Below are 22,373 nucleotides of genomic sequence, written 5' to 3'. Positions count from 1 at the left end.
GCCTGTCTTCCCGAGAGCAGAGGATGACCAGGAAGGTCCTCCCAAGGGGACGAGCTCCGCTCTGTCCCCTCCCCCGGCCCCGCCCAGGCCGCCGGCCTCCACGCTGCATGTCACCTGCACCCCACGGCCACTCCAGAGACCGTTCTTGTCCCTCCCCCGCAGCGGTTCCTCTGAAACCCTGGACACGTGGCCTCTGGGGTGGAACCACAGGACCCCGCCGGCTCCCAGGGGACCTGCCAGTGTCCTCCCAACCCAGGGCTTTGTCCTCCCATCACTTCCGACGCGAGTAGAGAAATCTCCAAGGTGAGTTAGACAGTGAAGAGCTGAAGGAGCCGCAGGTGGAGAGGGCCCCATGTGACCCGGATTCCTCACTGGAAAAGCAGGGCTTCTCCAACTGCTCTTTGACCTCTGCTAAGTGACACAGAGGTCCCCTAAAACACAGACCACGACCTCACCCCCAAACAAAAAGGGAGCTCATACACTGAATCTGGAGCAGACTTGGGGACCCTTCAGGAGTTTCAGAAATCTTCATTTAAGTTACCAACTCCTCTGAAAATAGACGATGGTGAAACAGCAAACGTTACGGCTGGGAAAAGGTCTGCTAGGGTGTTTGGGAAGCCCTTCTGCCTCTCTGACCAGCAGCATCAAGCAGATGACAGCCATCAGTGATGCAGGGACACTACTGTGAAAAACCAAAGTGCTCCCGTTACAAAGCCAGGCCGTGGCCAGGCTCTCGGAAGAAGAGATGCTGGCTGGGAATGTCGCTAAGCAACAGGGCCCGCCTCGCGCTCCCCCCACCCTCTTCGGCTCCTCGTGTCACTCCTGGACACTCAGCCACGTCCAGGTGGCAGACACTTGAGTCTAAACGGAAGGTCCCAGGGGCAATCCTCACCATCTCGGAGAACCGCCTCCGCTGAAACTGGGTCAGACGCTGCAGGACGGCGGAGACACACCCCGCCTCGGAGCCTGACCTCTAAAAGCAGACTCGTCTTACTCCAAACACACAACAGCGGGCCCTGCGCTTGCGGAAGGTCTACTGGGAGGGGGCGCTTCTCAAAGGAGGGCCCAGGGCCTTCCACCAGCCCTCCTCTCACAGGAAGCGAGTGGCTGCAGGGGGCACTCACAGAACGCAGCCTGGATGTCCCTCGAGGCCACCTTGTCCCCAGGCCTGGACGTGGATGGGCAGCAGCCACCCTGCCGCGGCCAGAGCGCTCCCCCCGCCCCCCACCATCTCCCGGATCAGACGCTGTCTTCCACGCCCAGGATTCCCACCCAGGCTCACTCTCTGCAGCGCTCACTGCCCGCGGGGCTCTTCCCAGGACAGAACTGTCTATTCCATCTCCCCACCAGCTGGCGAGGGAGGCTGGAGCCAGGCCCCTGCCACCGTCCTCCCTGGCCTCTGGGCCCCCACTTTCTGCCTCCCTTCTCAGCCATCCTGAGGCCACTCCCGCATTCTATCTGGCTTTAAACAAAGGACGCCAGCCTCAGAATGTCCCTTCCTTCTGTGTGGACAGGGGGAAGGAGAGTTGACACGACCCAGATGCCCGGGTACACCTCCACAACCAACAGCAGGAACCTGGGGTGGATACGGAGGCCTGGGAGGAGGGCGAGGGCTGAGGGAGCCCTGGGTGCTAACGCCCTAGCCGGGATGCCGAGGGTCATAAGGAAGAACCTCTGCGTTCCAACACACGTTCATCACTGAAGAGATGCTGCCTCCAGGCTTCAGTTATCCGTAATGGCCCATCTCCGGGAACGCTGCTCCCAGATAATGAGCATGAAGTGAGCTTGGTTTAGCTCACAGGAATTCTCTTGACCACCTGTGAACAGCTCCAGGAGGAAGAAATTCACACATTCCTCCGGGGGCCCAAAGGGAAGGAGGAAGCATCTGACTTTACTCCATCCCCTTTTAGTATCAAAGCAGCAGGAATTCTGACTCGAGCAAGACGGCTCCTTGGGGGGCACAAGCCTACCATCTTCTGTCTGCTGGCTTTCTGTGTAAAGCCGCTATCCTCTGCCCCACCAGCTCGTCTCTCCATTATCAGCCTGTCGTGCAGCAAGCAGAGCGAGCATGGACTCGTAACAGCAGGGCACGGAACCAGCCCTCTGCCCTCACCGCAGGCCGGCACCGCAGGCCGGCACCGCAGGCCCAGGGCTGGTCCCAATCTGGGGCCAGCGCCTCGGCTTTCAACGCGCAGAGATGCCCACGGCACCTCCTTTTCAGCAGCAGCGCACCCGCCTCCCTGTAGCCCGCTGGCCGGACGCAGGACACGCTTCCCTGTCCAATGCTGAACCCGAACCACTCCTCGTCCAGGCTCCCCAGCGTCCCACCCCCACAATCAGGGCCAAGGCCAGGGTGCTCCTGACACGGGGCATCACACACACCAGAGGCCCCGGCTGGCATGTCTGGCGTCTGCCCCACAGCTGGGTGCGGACGAGGGAAGGCTGTGAGGGCCTGTTCTCCTCAAGCTCTGGACATGCAGAGCAAGCAGCAGCTGGACAAACACCCATGGGATGGACGGATGCGTGCGCCTCCCTCCCCTGCAGCGTGGCCCACCGTCCTGAGAGCCGAGCCTGCCGGGCCCTCCAGAACCCAGGCCACTAGCCTCCCGCCCACACGGCAGCCCGGCTGCTTCCCGCACCCTGGACTCTTGCACGCTGCCCAGCTCAGGCCCTCAGCAGGCCCTGGAGCGGGAGTCTCCCAGACCTGTGCACACGTTTGACACACGCACACACACACACTGTCCCCTCTCCTGCAGGCACTCAAACTGCCCCTTGTCATGGAGCAGCCTGCCCCGCAGCCACGCCCAGCCTCACAGGGCCCAGGCCTCTCTTGCTGCGCCTCCCGACACTCTCCTCCACAGGGTCTGTGTTTACACGCGCATGTGAGCCAGTGCCCACCCCAAGGTCTAGACTCAGGCTGGCGGGCAGAAACGGCCCAGGACAAAGCCAAGTGGTTATCATCACGTCACATCAGAGACGCAAAACCCGTCTTTAAACGCAGAAGGATACAAAGCGACGGCCCTTACAGTGAAGGTGCTTTTTGTCACTAATACGTGTTGTGGGGTGGGGGGGGGAAGGGGGGGCTGGTTAGACTGCGGTTGGAAAGTCAGACGTTCCCAGGGACCCGGAACACAATCAAGAGAGAACTGCCCCTAAGCCAGGGTAACAGCAGTGCACTCCGGCTGACGCTTCTGGGAGTGTTTCCTAAAGGGTGTTAATTCTGACTTGGGCTTCGAGACATACGCTGCCACTTGGCTGTCCGTGCTGAATCTGGCCCCAGGGTTTGCCCAGGAGGAAGGTGATGGGGGGCAAGGGCGAAGCAGGCCCAGGGAAGGCGGGCACAGAAAGGGGACAAGACACAGGGGCAGAACACCCATGTCTCCCGTCCTTCTGTGACCAGCCAGGCTAAAGGCCACAGGACCACATGTGTCTGTTTCTGCCACAAGAGGGACACAGAGGAAGCCCGTCTCATCCCCTCACGCGACAGGCCAGGCCAGGAGCGGGGGCTCCACAGGGAAGCACCCAGGCCTGGGGAACCTCTCCACCCTCGCGGAGCCAGCCCTCCGCTTTCCGGTCAGGACGGAAAAGAGACCTGACCTTCAGCTTCTCTCGAGCTCCCGAGACTCCCCGGCTTCGATGAGGGTGCTCGGTGGCCCTGAACCCAGTCTCCACATTGAGGACTGAGCGCCCGCCGGGTGTGAGCGCCAGTGCCTGCAGCGGTGGGGACGGCTGGGGCGGGGGGGCGCAGCTCAGGGAGAGTTCACGGTCATACCCAGCCTCACCACACAGACACTTGGAGGTCAAGAATTCAATTTTTTTGTAATTAGGATTCACATGGAGGCAAAATGGGATGGATCTTATGTGAGCAGTGCACAGTTCATTACATACCTGAATGCTTTCTCTGTATCTGAGTCTGCTGGGCCCTGAATATTTATCATTTATAACCTTTCTGCTTTCAAAGGGGAGCTAGGAAAGATAGTTGCTTGCTAAATGCATTATGATATAGATCAAAATAATACTATAAAAAAGGTATATTTTTAAGTTTTACCCAAGTATTTACAATGTAACTTCCGTTAAGACAATAGGTTTAAAAATCACCAGCTGCACTCGGGAAGCTTCTGCCAAGATGACGACCCTAGTGGGGAGAGACGGAAGCAATGCCTATTTCGTCATAACAGGTTACCAGACTCCCCGCCAAGTTCCTGTGCTGAAATCCCAGCCCCCAGTGCAACGGTGTCAGGAGGGGGCCCTCTGGGAGATGTCGGGTCATGAGTGGAGCCGCGTGACGGGGCTGGTGCTCCTGAAAGAGACCGTGTGCCCCTTCACCCCAAGGGCATGCCCCTTCACCCCGAGAGCACTGTCAGGGGATGACGAAGCCGGTCCTCACCGGCTGGGTTCCACTCGAAGATGATAAATCACCTCCTTCTTAAGCTCGCCTTCTGGGATCAACCTGGCTCCTAGCAACACACGGGGGACTCGATGGAGAGAGGTCTTCTCCCTCCACAGGCAGAGGCGGGCCCTCAGACCCCGAGGAGAACAGGTCTTCTCCCTCCACAGGCCCATGCCCTCCACAGGCAGAGGGGGGCCCTTAGACCCCAAGGAGAACAGGCCTGCGCCCACGGCTGGCCAAGGGACTCTCCTAAGCAGGCTGCTGGTCAGAGGGCACATTCGCCCCTTCCAGCTGGGGCAGCCCGTTTCACCTGGGGGCTCACGATGCACGTGCTGGCCCTTGGGCGAACACAGCTGAACCACGTTGGCTTAAAAACCAACTCTCGGGAAAGTATTTCTGGTCACGTTAAATCGGTTTGAGAGTTCATGTCTAGGTGCGCTAGAGAAGAGTCCCAGGGGACTTTCTCATGGGGCTCCAGAGTCCACACAGCTGCACAAAACCTCCAGAGTGGAAGGGAGGAGAGGAACCCCTGCAGAGAGTATCTGCGCGGCGACGGAGGGGGACACTGGAGCTAGGTGTTCGGAAACCTCTGGGTCCGCAGCAAAGAAACCAATTCCCCTGAACCTGACCAGTCCCGGATCCGACACGGGTGCTCATGGGGTGTCTGGAGGAGGGAGCCCCTGCCTGATGCCCAGCCCGCGCTCAGGAAGCAGGATGGCCCTGCCCTCTCAGGTGACAGGGAGAGCTGATCTTCAGAAGGGAAAAACAGACATCAACACGCTAGAAGGATTTGTTTGGTTTCAAGTCACTCACAGGAAGGAGCCATTGCAATGTGTGTGGTAAATGGAGAACGGTCGTCTCCCAGGCACCCCTCAGAAGGTCCTCTCCTCTGAATCCAGGCCCTCGGCTCTGCCAGGCCACCCCACCCTCCTCCCTGCCCCGGGGTCCCCTCTCTGTCCCTTACTTTGTCTGTACGGCCTCTTAGCACACTGATGGGCCGCAGGAAGCGAGCGCAGCAACAGGCACTGGATGGAGGAAGAGGAAGGAGGGGGAGTCCAGGAGGGGCAGGCCTGTGCCTCAGCCGAGTGGTCACCACCAGGACAGCTGGCGCTGGGCCCGCGGCCCATCTCTGACCACCCCCGCCAGCCCCTGCCCTAGGCACCACCACTGCGGGGGTACTGGGTAGCGCCTGTCCTCCTCGCCCAACCGCGAGCTCCCAGCAGGGCGGGGTCTCCTCCCAACAGGGCAAGGGGCACACGGCATGCAGGCGGCCGGCACGTGGGGCCCTGGGCAGCCCAGTGAGAATGGGAACAGGCTGGGCCTCCACGTCGCCCCTGCGTGGTAGGTACCACCCGGGGTGGTAACTGGAGGTGACCCAGCTCCTGGCACAGCACACAGCCCTCCAGCCTCAGCCGCATCCACAAAGCTGCCTCCGTCGACTGAGAGTGGAGATGACTTTAGGACGCAGAAGAATGAGCGGACGCAGCAGTCGTGACGAGAACCGGGCCTGTCCGGCCATCGAGGGCAGTGTTGGAAACACACCGGGGCCTAGCCCAGCAGCAGCGCTGACGCGCAGGCCCACCGCCGTGCCGGGGACCCGCTCCCACCTGGACGCCACGGCACTGCGGCCCCCGGCCCCCACCCCCAAAGCCCACAGCTCTGCAGCCCCCACACCGGCGACCTCACCGTCCTCTTGCATGGCCACATCTGACCCGAGGAGCTTAGGTCACGTGCTGGGTCCCAGCCTCAAGGGAAACTGGAAACTTGATTTAATTCCGTGAGGGGAACAGGACTAATAACCTAGGAACTTCCCCCAAATACATGAAGAAAATTCAAAACATGATGAGGCACCACAAATAAGTCCCTGACTTGATTTCTGAGTGATATGCCCTGGGCTTGAGGGAAACTTCCAGACCAGTGAGGGAAACCAGGGAATCCTGGAAGAGCTCTGCCTGTCACACCACCTGACACAGAGACTGAAAGAAGCGACCAACAAGCGTGAGACCTGGGCAAACAGCTCCTGCTTGATTTCAAATGGAAGGTTTTTAAATCTTATATAATTACATCAGACCGACTAATGAAGAATAATTATCATAAAATCCCATTACTCAAAACCAACCTGCAGAAACAGTTTTATGGTTGAAGATGGAGACTTTCTGAATTGCCACGCTTTCCCTGTTTTTCTAACAATAACTAGGTAAGGAATGAGTACCGTCTCCAAGCACAGAGGTAAGGACATTGACTGGAATGGCTGAAATGGCCCCAGGCCGTGGCGGGGAGAGGGCGGGGGGCACCTCTGATGGGAGGACCACTTAGGAAACTAAATTCCTATTTTTTAACCAAAGGCAAAATAAAAGACGAAAACAATACAAACAAAAGTATATACGTATATTGAAAACGACACACCTGATGTCAACATCTATCAAGAAAATCTTGAGATGATTATATTTTTTCACTGAGGAGGACAGAGAGACCTACATAGAAGGTTTCTGTACTTCTCTAGAAGTAGACTTGAAAAGTCATGTATGTAGTGCAAACACCAAGAAAATGATACAAAACAGCATATTCAGAAACATCATAAATAAATGAGATTTCACAAACTGTTGAAGTAACCACAGGAAGGTAAGGAAGGGACAGTGACGAGAAACGAAGGGAAGACACAAAAAGCAGACAACAAAACGGCGGCTGCAGCCCGACACACGCGTAACTTAAACACAGTCTCAAAGTGAAAGCCAGCCGCTCAGTCGCGTCCAACTCTTTGTGACCCCACAGACTAGCCCACCAGGCTCCTCTCTCCATGGAATTCTCCAGGCAAGAATTCTGGAGCTGGTTGCCATTTCCTTATCCAGGGGATCTTCCCAACCCAGGGATCAAACCCAGGTCACCCCCACTGCGGGCAGACTCCACTGACTGAGTCACTGGGAAAGCCTTAACAGACCCTGAACTTAAAACATAAATAGTCTAGATACACCAGTTAAAAGCGAGCAGCAGGATGAATTAAACACATGCACACGCTCCAACAATAAACAGCTCGCAAACAGGCGTTAACAAAACAGCTCGCCTCCAAAAGCGCAGGGCATCCTGGGTAAGAGCGGAGGGAGGGGCTCCCCTGCGCCGCCGCCCGCCCAGGCCCAGGACAGACGCCTTCAGGGGGCCCACACCCCCTTCTCATCTAACGACACCCACGCTGTCTTTAACAGAACAGCAGTAGTAGAGGCAGCCCAGGAGAGGATCAGGGAAGACAGAAAGCGTCAGCATAGACACACCTCCGGAGAAGTCTGCTCCCCTGACCTGGACGGCACCGGGAGGTCAGGGAACCTCTAGAACATTCCGTCTTTAGCAGAGCCCTCATCTCCCACCCCCACCTTTCCCAACACACACAGCCCGGTGCTCGGTGGTGGAGGGAACAGGCTGGCTCAGAACAGACAGACTGTGACAGGCAGGCAACTGGAAGAATGCTTGAGGAGGAGGGATTGGCATGAAAATCAGCCAGAGAACTGGCAGAGTGCAGCGACCAGGGGAGCAGAAGGGCAGCGTGGGGGCCAGCTCACAGAGAACGCGGGACAGGTGGGACAGCCCCTTACCAGGTACCTGAAGCCCACAGTTATACTTCCTGCTTCACAGACACAGACAGGTCCAGGAGGGCCCCGAAGTGCTCCAGGTCAGGGGAAGACGGGGGGCCAGGACAGGCTCCCAGATGCTCTGGGCTGGTGGTGAAGCCAAATGAGAGCCTGCGTCTGTGCTTAAAAAAAAAATCTGTTGTAGGAGTCAAATTACAGTGGTCAAGGTGAGACCTGAAGGCCCAAGCTGGGGCCTGGGCAGGAGAGGAGATGGGAGGTGGCGGGAGGAGTCGGGGGCGAGGCCAGGAAGAGTTCAGCACGTGCATCTGACCCTCACCCCTCACCCTGGGGTCTTCATCAGCGGGCCCAAGCCTCCCTCAGGCTTCCTCTCACTCCCACCCCTCCCCAGTCCCAGCAAGACCTTGGGCCACCCCCAAACTGCACGCCTGACCATGGGCCCGGGAGACGCTGGGCCCAGGACCGCACAGCGGCCCTTGGTCTGCTGGGCCGTAGTCCTCAGCTCACTGTAAAGGGAGCAGGTGGACGCGGCAGCAGTATTTCACCACCGCCGCTCTGTCAGCCCTTCACTGCTCTAATTTCCCGAGGACCCTGTGCCGGCGTGATCTACAGTCTTCCTGACATTTCACCTTCCGCTGCTGAAAAATTCATCTGGTCCTGATGTGGGCTGCTCTCCCCCGCGCGCGGGGGCGCGAGATTGATTCCACTGCTGGTAATACCAGCTGCCACTCAGCCAGCCTTCCCGGGTTGCAGGAGGCGCGGAGCCCGGCGCTTCTAAAAGCCCCAACTCATCGCCCCTGTGTGCACGCTTTTACCTGTGTTCTCCATCTTGAGTTCACCTTTTTTTTTTTAATGCAGCGCCTGTTAGTCTTCCTGAAATTTCACCAGCACACAGAGATTTTTCTCATGTTCAGGTACTTGCACCTTTCTTTAAAGACCATCTTCACAGGGTTTTAAGTCTGGCGAGTCGCAGGACCAGAGTGACACGAATACACTGACTGAAGCAGGCGCAGGGTCTCCCACGGTCCTCAGGGTCAGGACCCCCTCCTCCGCCCCCTCTCGTCCCTCTGAGATCTCGTAAAATTGCAGATCTGACCCCGAAACCGCCTGGCTGGGGGCGGGGGGGCTGGGGTGCATCACTCCGGCCTGCCCTTCCAGTGGCTGCTCCTAACCCCCAGCCTCCTCCCGGGAAGTCGTGCTCTTGCCAGGGGCCCAGACCACATGGCAGTCACCGCCCCGGCCCAGCTGTCTACAGATGCATGCACAGCACCTGCCCCCACCACCTCCTCAAGCACAGCGTTTCTCCCGGAAGCCACTAGCTCACTGCCCGGCCCCTCCCAGGCAGGCCAAGGGGCGGGTCCAAGCCACGTCCACCCCAGCCACGCCCCCACCGGGCTCTCAAGGTCACCCCCTTACTAGCCACGCCCCCTTCCCTTCTAGCCACGCCTCCCCACGGCAGGGCTCAAGGCCACGCCATGCTTGGCCACGCCCCCTCCCACATCCCAAACAGTGTCATCAAAATAGAAGGCAGGCCTTCAAGGTCTCAGCTCTAGTCAAAACACAACAGCAAAGTGTGTGCAGGGAGGCCTGAGGCACACCCGATGGGTGGGCTCACTTCTGGAACCCAGGAACACGCCAAGTGATGGAGGCTGGTTACTACATTTGGGTCTGAGAACCTAACCAGGATAGAAGCCCTCCCCAAACCTCTTTCCAAACCTCTCACATAAACAAACGAGTCACAAATCCACCACTCTCAAGGACTGAACCATTTCCCCCAGACCCACAACTCACGTGCTGAAGTCCTCACCACAGCACCTCAGAATGTGACTGTACAGGCGGACAAGGCCTTTGAAGAAGCGACTCAGATGAGGTCATTAGGATGGAGCCCAGATTTGCAAGGACTGCATCCACATGAGAAAAGGGCTTTGGGACACAGCCAGGCCCGGAGGGACGGCCACACGAGCAGAAGCCGAGGGGAGGGCCCTCGGAGGACCCCTGGACCTCAGGCTGCAATTGTTTATGCACGTCTGTGGGTTCTGTCGTGCAGACCGGAGCAGATGGAGACTGTGGCAGGGCAGAGCACCGTGGAAGGAGCCACCTTGAGAAGGTCCAGCCTCACAAAGCCAGGGCAGCTGGCGGCCCCGCCTGCATCTCCGTGGAGAGGGCGGCAGGGCGAGGGGAGCGGGGCAGGGAAGAACAAGGCCAGCGACACGGCTGGGTTGAGGGAGGAACTGGGCACAGGGTTTTTTACAGTCTTACTGGAAAAATTAATTCAAATTGGGCTTTGTCTAAGCACCCCCTCGTGGCCTGAAACCTGGAGAAAGGACCATGAACAAGGTGCACTGATGAACGACGGGAGTGGGAAGCCGTGAGAGGTGTCCAGCGGCCAGCCCGGGGGCCACATCCCAGTTAACATCTTCATTAGCAATCTGGAAGGAGCGGTGAACAGCACATTAATTAAATTTCCAGATGATGCTAAATTTGGAGGTGCTATAGGAAGTCAGTGAGGACAGAGAAACGAGGCAGATGGGATCCAAAGAGGTTAGTCAGGAGTGTAAGAAGCAATCCAGGATTCCGTCTCCAAGGAAAGAAGCGATTTAAAAACCTCCCCATGTTCTGGAACTCCATCTAACTCCCATCAGATGGCTGCACAAGCACAATGCAGGCGGCCCTTGCTGTCTGAACTCACTGTCCAGGCCTCCATACCCAAAACCGGAAACCAGAAGCAGTGAGCCTAGCTCAGATGAACCCGGCAGTCAGAACCCTCCTCACCTGCGTGAGGCCAAAAGTCAGAGGCCAGATGGCTGATGGGAAGCTGCTGTATAACACAGGATGCTCTGTGACCCCCAGAGGGCTGGGATGGGTGGGGATGTTCAAGAGGGAGGGGACGATGTGTACTTACGGCTGACTCATGATGCTGTACGGCAGAAGTCAATACAATATTGTAAAGCAGTTATCCTCCAGTTAAAAATAAGAGGCCAACAGAGACTCTGGTAACATGGTAAAGCTCACACAACTCTGTGCCAAGAGGAATAACCCCAGTGGGTGTGGGATATTTGGAACAAGCAACAAAATACTGGGTCTGTAAAATATGATCAATTTCTAAAGAGAGAACAAGGCCCTGTGTTAAGATCATTGATCTCATCGGCCTCTAAACGCCAAGATTTGAGCATTATCACAAACATCACTCAAAAGTAGGGACCGTTATGTCTCTGTTCTTGGTGACAAAAACCAATAAGAAGAAAATATCTTTATAACAAAAAGTGTTTACAAAATCCTTGCCCCAGAAACAATGTCCTCGAAGCCTGAAAGGATGTGGGTTAGGGGCTCTGGAATCACCGACGAATCACCGTAGCAAGGTCCTGCTGGAAGTGCAGTAATTCAGGGTTAAACGAGGCACCGGGCACCCCATGCTCCCGGCAGGGTCATCACCACACCAAGACGTGGAAGCCACCCAAGTGCCCATCGCCAGGTGAGTGGACACAGGAGGCGTGGTGTGGACACAGAGCGGACCATTACTCAGTGCAAAAAGGAGGCAACCTTCATTAGCAACAACACAGGTGAGCCTGCAGGGCACCAGCTAAGAGGCACCGTATGAAGACGAACCCTGTATGAACTCACATCTATGTGAGACCTAGAAGAAAAAAACAAAAGAGCTCACAGCTACAGAGAATAGAGCGGTGGTCGCCAGAGGTGGTTTGGGGGGCGTGGAGCACTGGGGGAAAGGGGTCAGAAAGTCCAAACTTTCAGTCATGAGATAAACGGGTCCTGGGATGTGATACCCAGCACAGCGCCTCCAGGTGACAGCGCCTGCTGTGCGCTCAGCCGTGTCTGTTCTTGGTGATCAAAGTGTCTGACTCCTCTGCAACCCCATGGACTACAGCCCGCCAGGCTCCTCTGTCCATGGGATTCTCCAGGAAAGAATACTGGAGTGGGTAGCTGTTCCCAAGACCCAGGGGATCTTCCCAACCCAGGAATCAAGCCCGTGTCTCTTGCATCTCCTACACTGGTAGGCAGACTCTGCCACTGTGGCACCTGGAAAGCCCACAGTTGACAATACCGTACCGTATATTTGACGAACGCGCCTGATCTCATCTGAGCTGCGTATCTGAAGGCCGCTGAGAGCTTCACTGTGTGTGACTCAAATCGTTATGGTGTACACCGGAAACTAACACAAGGTCACATGCCAATTATATCTCAGTAAACTGGAAGGACCTCTAGTAAGTGAACTGCCCGCGCCTGGCACCTTAGCATTCAGAGGTGGCTGTCATGTCACCACATTTCCTCACGTGCAGAACGGGATGGTGTGTTGGTAAGAGCCAGCAGCAGTGTGTGACCTGCCCGGCACCCACCATGAGCCTTGGGGTGGGGCTTCGGCCCCATGGGGCTTCCGGGCGAGCACCATGCCCCATGTGCCCGGCGCTGGCCTCCAGCCAGGCCCTCTAATGGGCCACCCCTCAGCCCTGCACCCCTCAGTCCAGGCCGTGCAGAAGCTCTGCTTCCTCTGCGCAGGCAGGCAAGTGGCGGGTGAGCCAGAGATGAGCAGGGGTGTGTTCTCTTTGCCAGGGCCACCTTATACTCCTCAATGACGGATAAGCCGTTCAGGGGAACAGGCAACAAAGAAACAGTTTTTTTGGCAAGTAAGAGTTAACCGTATCTACAACCTGAAAGAAACAGCATTGGAACAAAACAGTAACTTGATCCCAAAATAATATTCCACATGGCTGGTTTCCCATTTCTCACCAGACATGGTGACCCCAGTGAAGGACGTCCACGTGAACCCCAGACGGAAGAGGAGCTGACGAAACATACACCTGGTGATCACGCGGCACACGCACCCCCCATGCTCGGCACCCACGGAACCGCAGGCCCTCACCCAGGATCCTGCCCCCGGCAACGTCATCTTTGGGTGATGCTGGTCAGCGCACAGCCCTCCCAGTGAGAAGCCTGTTGGATCTGTTAGCCACAGAGCAAGAGAGCCTAGAAAACCTGTACATGCTAAAACGGGGTGCAGACCATTTCCATTTCCTGCCCCGCTGTACTCAGTCTGGGGTGGAGAGGACACCTGGGGCTGGCCCTGTGGGGACCCCCACATCTGCAGGGCTGGGGTCAGCACAGAGCTCCCAGGGGCTCCCCAGAGACTGCTCTCCCCAGAGAACTTTCTGACTTCTTTTCAACATGCTCATCCTCGGCACCTGGATCTGGGGAAAAGACTCACCTCTCGCCTCCTAGCTGAGCACCTACCGCCTGAAGGAAAGGAGTTCCCTCTTTCCACATCCCACGCTAAAGTACATGAAAAACTCAGAAGAATGGTGAGTTTAAACATGGGAGTAGCGTGCGTGTCTGGAGCTGGAGACTCGTGATGCGCCAGTGTGGGGCCCCCAGATGGATCAGCCGGCTCTAAACAGGCCCCCTCCTCCCCAGGTGGGACTCTGACCGAAGAGACACTGTCAGCTGTCAAGGGCACCGCCCGGAACAGGATCCAGGGCCAAATCCCAACTGTGTCCCCACCAGACACGCAACCTGGACAGTCACTCAGCCTTCCTATGCCTCGGTTTTATCAGTAAAATGGGAGCATGACGAGCGGCCGCTCCTTGAAGTGTTGAAACAGCGTCTGATGTCCAGGGCCACCAACCTTCATGCCAGCTGCTGCCACTCCCGTGGCTGCTGACAAAGCAGGGATGGTTCTGCTGTAATGACTGTCATGAGCTTACATGCAAGTTATCACTCACCAAACCAGGTCTATAAACCAAACGTGGCAAAACCCATTAAAACCAAGAACATTACAGTCTCCCAAGGCAGCAGAAACAGAAGCCAAAATAAATAAACGGGACCTAATCAAATGTATAAGCTTTGGCACAACAAAGGAGACCATGAACGAAACAGAAACACAACCTAACCATGGGAGAGAGACACTCACAAATGATGCGACTGTCGAGGGCCTGGTTTCCAAAATAAACAAACAGCTCATACGACTCAACATCAAGAAAATAACCCAATCAAGAAATGGGCAGAGGGTCTAAACAGAAATTTCTGCAAAGAAAACACGTGCTGTGTGCTGTGCTCAGTCACTCAGTTGTGTCCAACTCTTTTCAACGCCATGGACTATAGGCCACCAGGTTGCTCTGTCCCTGGGATTCTCCAGGCAAGAATACTGGACTGGGTTGCCATTTCCTTCTCCAATGCATGAAAGTGAAAAGTGAAAGTGAAGTCGCTCAGTCGTGTCCGACTCTTTGTGACCCCATGGACTGCAGCCTACCGGGCTCCTCCATCCATGGGATTTTCCAGGCAAGAGTACTGGAGTGGGGTGCTGTTACTGGGTACAGGGTTTCCTTTTCTTGAAGCAATGAAAGAGTTCTAGATGGTGGTATTGGATGTGTGGTGGTGGTGGTTTAGTCGCTCAGCTGTGTCTGGCACTTACGAACCCATGGACTGTAGCCCACCAGGCGCCTCTGTCCATGGGATTCCCCAGGCAAGAATATTGGAATGTGTTGCCATTTCCTTCTCCAATGCATGAAAGTGAAAAGTGAAAGTGAAGTCGCTCAGTCGTGTCCGACCCTCAGCGACCCCATGGACTGCAGCCTTCCAGGCTCCTCAGTCCATGGGATTTTCCAGGCAAGAGTACTTGAGTGGGGTGCCATCGCCTTCTCCGACAGATGGCCAATAGGCACATGAAAAGATGCTCAACATCACTAATTATTGGAGAAATGCAGATTAAAGTTACGAGGTACCACCTCACACCAGTCAGAATGGCCATCATCAAAAAGTTTACATATTATAAATGCTGGAGAGGGTGTGGAAAAAAGGGAACCCTCCTACACTGTTGGTGGGAATGTAAATTGGTGCAGAAGTATGGAGAACAGTAAGGAGAAAGTTCCCCCAAAAAACTAAAACTAGAATTATCATATGATCCGGCAATCCCACTCCTGAGCAGATATCTGGGGGGAAAAAAAACCTCTTAATTCGAAAAGATATATGCACTTCAATGTTCATCACAGCACTATTTACAATAGCTAAGACATGAAAGCAATCCAGATGTCCGTCGACAGATAAATGGATAAAGAAGATGTGGTATGTATACATAAGGGAATATTGCTGCTACTGCTGCTGCTAAGTCGCTTCAGTCGTGTCCGACTCTGTGCGACCCCAGAGACGGCGGCCCACCAGGCTCCCCCGTCCCTGGGATTCTCCAGGCAAGAACACTGGAGTGGGTTGAAGGGAATACTACTCAGCCGTAAAAAAGAATGAAATAATGGCATTTGCAGCAACACGGATGGGCCTGGAGATGATCATACTGAGTGAAGGAAGTCAGAGACAAATATCATATGACATCACTTATACGTGGAATCTGAAATAGATACAAATGAACTTATTTACAAAACAGAGATAGACTCACAGACAGAAAAAAACACATATAGCTATCAAAGGGGAAAAGGTGGGAAGGGATAAATCAGCAATTTGGAATTAGCAGACACATACTACTATGTGTAAAATACACAAGGTCCTACTGTGCAGCACAGGGAACTATATATTCAGTATCTGTTGTAATAAACCTAATGGAAAGGAATATGAAAAAGAATACACACATACATATGTATAACTGAATCACTTTGCTGCACACCAGAAACTAACACGCTGAAAAGCAACTATAATTCAATAAACAATTTTAAAAGTAACAAGACCATAAAGCCAGCACAGCCTCTGCTCCTGCTGGGGACCTAGAAATTGGCAGGTGAGCTAAGTTATACCGCAGTTCCTGTCGGTGCTTACAAGGAGGAGGAGGAACTCCAGCCCCTGAAGCCCACACGCACCCTCTCGGAGTGATAGAAGGCCACACTTCCTGCCCATGGTCGCACCCATTCCACACAGCAGGTCACTGGGGAGAAGCGAAAGGTTTCAGGCCTAAGAAGTGGCTCGCTGCACCAGCCAGGGCACTGGGACCCCCTGGGTCACCTTCACCCCTCAGAGGAGCCGGCTCGGGCCTGGGGCGCTGCTGCGGCCCGGATCACCCCCACAGGTCCAGTGTGGACAGGGGGGATGCTCGACTGCAGGCCGAGGGAAGAGGAGGCCGTCTCTGGAGGGACACCCGCCAACCCGTCGGCAGGAGACAGTGGCCGGACCTGGAGGCCGCCTGCAGGGAGGGGGGCCGGGGAGGAAGGGGCGGGTCATCGCCAAGCACTTCCGGCGACACAAGAAGCCTCCGTTCCCTAAACAGAGCCCCCGCCTAGGCCGCGCCAGGCCGCCGGAGCCAGGCAGAGAGCCGACCTACAGACTGGCCTGCGTCTGCCTGCCAGACATGGAGACCTGTCTGAAGGACCCCGTGAGTCCGGGGGTCAGCAGATGCAAGCGCTTTGCTTCCCCTTTGGAAGCACGATGCTCACTGGACACGACACATGACACTTTGATTACTGAGGAGCGAACGTGGTTGATGCTGTGACTCCCAGCACCCCGTGCCTGGCCCTGGCAGTTCTGTGCCCTGAATCCAGGAGCCCAAAGTAAGCTCCACACGAAAGACGGTCCCAAGAGATTACTATTAACACGGCTCCCCCTCCAGCACCCGGGCACTGAGAAATAGTTCCCCAACTCACAGGTGACAGCTAACGTTAGAATCAGCTCCCTATCGATAGCGTGGGGGGCACACGTTGCATCTGTCTCCAGTCCTCCCGTGACACCAACGGGCGCTGGATGGGTGGGAGGGCGGCTTGCTCGGAGAAAGTGTCTGAACATCTAGGTTACTTCAACCTACAGCAAATTCGCTATCATTTTCCAAGACAGAACAGAACTCTGCAAGATGCTGTCTGCCTGCAGGTTGTAGTGACGTAGGCTGTACACACAGTAAAGGGTCCCAGAAACTGGAGGGTGATCGGCCGGCCGGGCGGAAGCCCGTGGAGGCGCGGCAGCACGTCGGACGCAGCCTGCAGCCCGCATGCGCAATGAGATCCGTGGCTCCCAGACCCTGACCCGTCATCCTCTGGCTGTTTCACGCGCACAGAGATGGTGAGACGCAAGCCCACCGCCCTCTGAGGGTGCGGGAGAGTGAGGATGAGTGTGGCTGCGCCGCCCCAGTGGAGACCCTCAGGTTCGTCCCTCCCCTGCCTCGGGGTCAACGCTCAGGGCACAGCTGTGGTTCCAGCTTCCTTTCTTGGGCTCCGGACTGTAATAACCGCTTATTACAGTCTCCATCTACCCAGTGTCACAGCTTCTCTGTGAAGCAGCACTTCCCACAGCTTAGGGACCACACACCCACCCCTCCACAGATGATCAGACCCCCGGGACACGCACTCTCACTGTAGCAGGCGGTCCACAGGCACCCAGACCCCAAGGGACACTCACTCTTGTAACAAGTGGTCCGCGGGCACCCAGACCCCCGGAGATACTCACTCTTGTTGTAGCAGGTGGCCAGCACGCCTTTGTCTGAGGGGCTGGCACTAATGTGCCAGATCTCCCCCGCCTGATGCAGGAGCACATTTTTATTGATAATGTTGTTCTCGTCGTCAAAGTCTATGACGTGGATCTACAGACACAAGGAAAGAGCTGGTCAGAAGCTCACACACTTCCCACTCGCTTCACAGACCACAGAGACCAACAGGAGAACCAAACGCACCTTGGACACCTTTACCAGTCCCATACTGTGCTAACAGCGTTCATTCTACACGCACCTCTGACTCTATGCCTCTCAGAAGACAAGTGTGAAATCCCTGCCAAGTATTCAGCCTGCGAACCCAGAACCCCGCCCCCGCCACACCCAGTCCTCCAGAGGGGAGACAGGGAAGGCTCCGACCCCCGCCCCGCACGTGGCGCAGGCAGGCCACGGCCGGTGTCACGGCCAGAGCCTCCAGGAGGGGGCCGCCCGCCATGACCGTCCCAGGCCTGCGGCTCGGCTAACCGGAGCAGGGCACTGCTGCCTGCCGAGGACCAGGCTTAGCCCCGACCGGGCCCCTCCGCAGTGGACACAGCTCATGTTGGAAGCAACCGAGGACGGAAGGGGTGAGACAGTGCTGCACGTCAGGTCAGCACCGCTTAAAACGCTTCCTAAAAACAAGGCCGACAGCCATCGACACCTCTGGTCACGCAGCGGTGACGACAGCATCGTGTTTCAGCCACTGAATGAAAAGTTGAACGAGCTAGTGCCGCGCTCTTCCGGATAATTTCTGAAGGATGAAAATGATGCTCACAGTCACTCTCTCCCCAATAGTCAAGTCACTGGGGAAAATACAACTTACAGTTTTTTAAATCAATTTATACTGATAATCATGGATCTGCACAAAGACCTAATCCAATCAGGAATGTTCACCGTGGCACTGACTGTCATAATGAAACCCACAAGCCACCTATGTGCCTAGCAACGGGGAACTGTTCAGGCGAACCGACTGTAATGCAACACTGTGAAGCCAGCTACTCTTCTCTGAACACCATTCAGTGCCGGGAAAAGGGTCCATAACATACACAAGAGGGAGAGGGAGAGGGAAAGTCTCTCAGTCGTGTCCGACTCTCGGCGACCCCACAGACTATACAGTCCATGGGATTCTCCAGGCAAGAATACTGGAGAGAGGCCTTTCCCTTCTCCAGGGGATCTTCCCAACCCAGGGATTGAACACAGGTCTCCTGCACTGCAGGTGGATTCTTTACCAGCTGAGCCACCAGGGAAGCCCAAGAATACTGGAAAGGGCAGCCTATTCCTTCTCCAGGGGACAAAAGGAAAAAAGGAGCAGTAGAAGAGCCTCACAAATGCTCCACACGCTTTTTGCTAAAAAGTAAGCACGACCCAGTGAGAGAATCAGAAAGTGACTGGTTACCTTTGGGTGATAAGATTATAGAGGCTTTTCCTTTACTTCTTTGTGGTTTGGCTTTATTTCTAAATTTTTTTCAAGCGCTGTTTTGCAGTCAGAACAAACACTAAAATGCTGTTTTAAAAAACGTTTCCACGGCACACGAAGCACCTCCCCCTGCTGGCCCAGGGCCTCTGGCTGTGTCCTTGGCTGCCTCCCTCGCATCACATTCTCACATGCAATCGCTCCCCTGTCCCTCGAGGGCCGGCCTGGGCAGAACTCAAAGCCCACCACTGCCCCCTACAGCCTGTGCGACCCGAGCTGCGGTGTCCCCGAGAGTGCGATGACCATGCGGGGACGAAGGTCCCGGGATTGCCGGGACTATGCAGCCCGGCAGAGGCCACCCTTCTCCGGGGACAGTGAGGAGATTAAACACCAGCAGCACAGTTTTTAATCTTTGAAACTCTTTTCAGTCAGTTTCTCCAGCACTCGTAGCCCAGTGTAGTTTTCACAGTGGGTTTGGGAACACTCTGGGCGGACAGCTTCTATATAAAGTTTATAACAGTCGCATGGGAACACAGACTAAACAGCAACACACAAAACCAGGAACAACTTCTTTAAGAGTGAGCAAGAAGCTTCTTTCTAAGTATCTGACACGTTTCCTCCTTATCAGAAAATCCGTGAGCGCTGAGAAAAGGATGCACTGAGCTGATGTCCTGACGGCCGGGAGCACCGTCAGGACCGCCGCATTGGGGAGCACGGGAGCGCCGGTTTCTGGGTCCTCCTTTGGGGCCGTGCACCCGGGGGCGCGCACACCCTCCTGGCTGGGGAGCCGTCCTTCCAGCCTGACCTCTTCCCGCACTTCCAGCTGCCACAGAGTCCCCGCGCCCGCCTGGGGCAGGCTCCTCTTTCTTGAGAGGAGGAGCAGGCAGGGCGTCCACCCTCCGCGGGTCTCCTAGGCGCTCAGCAGGGAAACGTCAGCCTCCGCCCTCCACGGCGGGGGTGCGGAGGAGTCCACGACCCCCAGGCCCACCTCTCCTAATCTGACACTCTAGTAATGTGCCCTTTAAGCTTCAGAGTCTAGGCTCTTTCCACACGTCCTCGCCCACAGCAGGCTCACGGACTGGGCCACGGGACACATCCTCCGGAGACGCAGTCCTCAGGTACGCTCGGGCAAGGCAGGGGATGTCATCACCGCAGACAAGCAGGGGTCAAAGGAATGGCAACTGATACGCCGCAGGCACCTGAGCTATTTGTACCACGCTGGCTCCTTTAATCCTAAAAAGAGCTCGATGGTGACAGGATGATCTATTGTTACTAGCCGTGGTTACAGGAGAAGAAACCGGGGCTGACAAAGTGGGAGCAGTGAGGCTCATTCCAGAGCATGCGCTGAGGACCCCCCATGGTCGGGGCACAGGGGGTGCCCACCTGCCACAACGCTGGGCTCTGCACCACAGCAGGTCAGCAGAGGACCAGGCAGCTCCACATCCCAGGAGAGAGGCTGTGACCCAACTGCCTATGCCCAGGGCACCACCACTTACGCCGCTCACGTCAAGTGAGCACACATTGACACGTGCAGCTGCGGGCCAGTTACAAAAACAAGCTACATCATGGGAAAAACACTATGGTTAGGGTGAGAGCAAAAGATGACGGGAATGAGGAAGACAGAGCAATTCCTGTTGGCTCCGAGGGGGGAATGCGTGTGCTAGGCTGGGGTACAAGTGTTACTTGCGGTCTTCACGCCCCTGCTGAGCTTTTAAAATGCTGTTAATAGCTCAGAATGGAGCTCAAGGGCTTCCCTGGTGGCTCAGCTGGTGAAGAATCCACCTGCAATGTGGGAGTCCTGGGTTCAATCCTTGGGTTGGGAAGATCTGCTGGAGAAGGGAACAGCTACGCACTCCAGTATTCTGGCCTGGAGAATTCCATGGACTGTATAGTCCACGGGGTTGCAAAGAGTTGGACATGACTGAGCGACTTTTACTTTCAATGAAGCTCAAACTCATATTTTGAGTTACCATTATTAAAATTTTAACGTTGGACTTGGCAGTGCAGGGCTAAGGGCGTAGATAACACTCTGTAAGAGTTTAGGAGCCACGGCTATCAAACTTACTAGGAAGCCTGTGAAGGTGCTCTTAATCAAGGCCGCTCGTGTTCTCACAGAATCAGGGCTCAGAGAAAGCAGCCCCTGTCCTCAGAGCGAGCACATGACCCCAGGCCGATGCACCCTGTCCGTTTCATCTCTCACTGAACTCATAAACTCAAAACTTCAGGGGGAAAGAAAAAAAAAATGTGGCAAAACTGGAAACTAAAAAGCAAAAGTTCTCCCCTAGGAAAAGTAAAGCATCAGCATCTCCCCATGGGAAGTCCTCCTGGCACCAACCACAGCCCTCCGAGAGGCTGCTGGGCGAGAAGCTTCAGCTCAGCCGCCCCCAGCAGATGCCACAGCCTCCCCACCAGCGCACCCTACCTCTCGTCCAGATCCAAAGCCAGCCGTGCAGCCTGCAGCTCGGGAAGGCGACACCTCAGCTATGCAGGCTCGTGCTGCGGTGATTCCAGGCACTGCGCCCACGGCTCCTCGTGGCTCCCAGCTGAAGGTCTGGGGCCACCCCGCCCCAGCAGGGCCACCAGGGGCCCTTCTGCAGCAGCGCCTGCTCACTTCATATCTCTGTCACTTTCTGGGGATTCTCATAACATCTCAACCCTTCCACCAGCCAGGAGATTACCCTTACGAGGCTCCATCCTCACGGCCCCAGTGCCTTCCAGAGGGCCCCCTCTGCCGCTGTCACGTCAGGGGTGGCTCCCATGTGTGTGTTTGGGGGGGACACAGCATTCAGCCCACAGTGAGGGCACATGTGGTCAGGGGCCAGGGAAAAGCTGGGGCGCGAGCGGCTGGCTCACTCCTCGTGACCACACGTACACCTATAAGCTAGAAACACACGCAGCAGAACTGCTTCAAGAAGGACACGCAGGACGTGATCAATATGGCGAGACCAGAGCCCTCAGACCACAAATCGGGGAGCGATTCCTGGGAGTGAGATGGGAGGACGGGGTGGGGTGGGTTCGAGGCGCAGACCTGAAAGGGCTTCATGGAGACCCCACGGTGGTCAGCCTGGCGCTCCTCAATGGGACGAGCACTGTGCAGGCGGCCTCTGCAGGGAAAGCCCAGTGCAGAAGCAAATGAACCCCACGCTGCAAAAGCCCAGCTCCCAACCAAAGGAACACCTCCCCCCCGGGAGAAGGGGAGCCCACGACAGAGGAGGCTCCAGGATGGCCTGACCAGCTCTGACCACAGGCAGGGCCCCAGGCAACAGAAAAGGGACAGAAAATAAAGCAGCTCATCAGACACAGAGAGGCCAGCAACTGTGACAGCTCCTGAAATTTTCAGGAAAAAGAGCTGAGCTGAATTAAGAGCATGAAGTCTAGCGCCGGGCACTTCCCCGGGAATCGCCAGCTGCAGGGAGGCGCTGGCGGCCTGAGGCGAACCGCGGGGCCAGAGACCCTCCAGCAGCCCCCCTTCCCAGCAAGGGCCCAGCCTGGGCAGGGGCAGGGGGCTTCCAGGTGGGCTGGGGGGTCACACGACATCACTGTCACTGCCAGAGCTACAGGGCAGGGGGGCTTGGCCCTGGGGCTGCCCAG

The 22,373-nt window shown here is 56.1% G+C and overlaps 1 protein-coding gene across 5 annotated transcripts in view; it reads right to left on the bottom strand.

Annotated features, from left to right (window-relative positions):
* EIPR1 (EARP complex and GARP complex interacting protein 1) overlaps positions 1 to 22,373 on the bottom strand; it is a 76,522-nt gene that overhangs the window by 43,803 nt on the left and 10,346 nt on the right. For 2 of the 5 annotated variants that reach the window (XM_027550708.1, XM_027550709.1), the window contains exon 3: positions 17,350 to 17,482. The exons of 1 other annotated variant lie outside the window; for it this stretch is intronic. In XM_027550708.1, coding sequence (XP_027406509.1) covers positions 17,350 to 17,482 — 133 coding nt within the window. Of the gene's footprint in view, positions 1 to 7,974; positions 8,107 to 8,783; positions 9,238 to 17,349; positions 17,483 to 22,373 lie in introns of those variants that run through there. 2 more of the 5 variants (XM_027550710.1, XM_027550712.1) reach the window with 2 other exon arrangements.

The sequence above is a fragment of the Bos indicus x Bos taurus genome, chromosome 8 (assembly GCF_003369695.1).
Source record: "Bos indicus x Bos taurus breed Angus x Brahman F1 hybrid chromosome 8, Bos_hybrid_MaternalHap_v2.0, whole genome shotgun sequence".
In the NCBI taxonomy this organism is placed as follows: Eukaryota; Metazoa; Chordata; class Mammalia; order Artiodactyla; family Bovidae; genus Bos; species Bos indicus x Bos taurus.
Note: the sequence above shows the minus strand (reverse complement) of the source record. Positions and strands in the feature narration are given on the sequence as shown.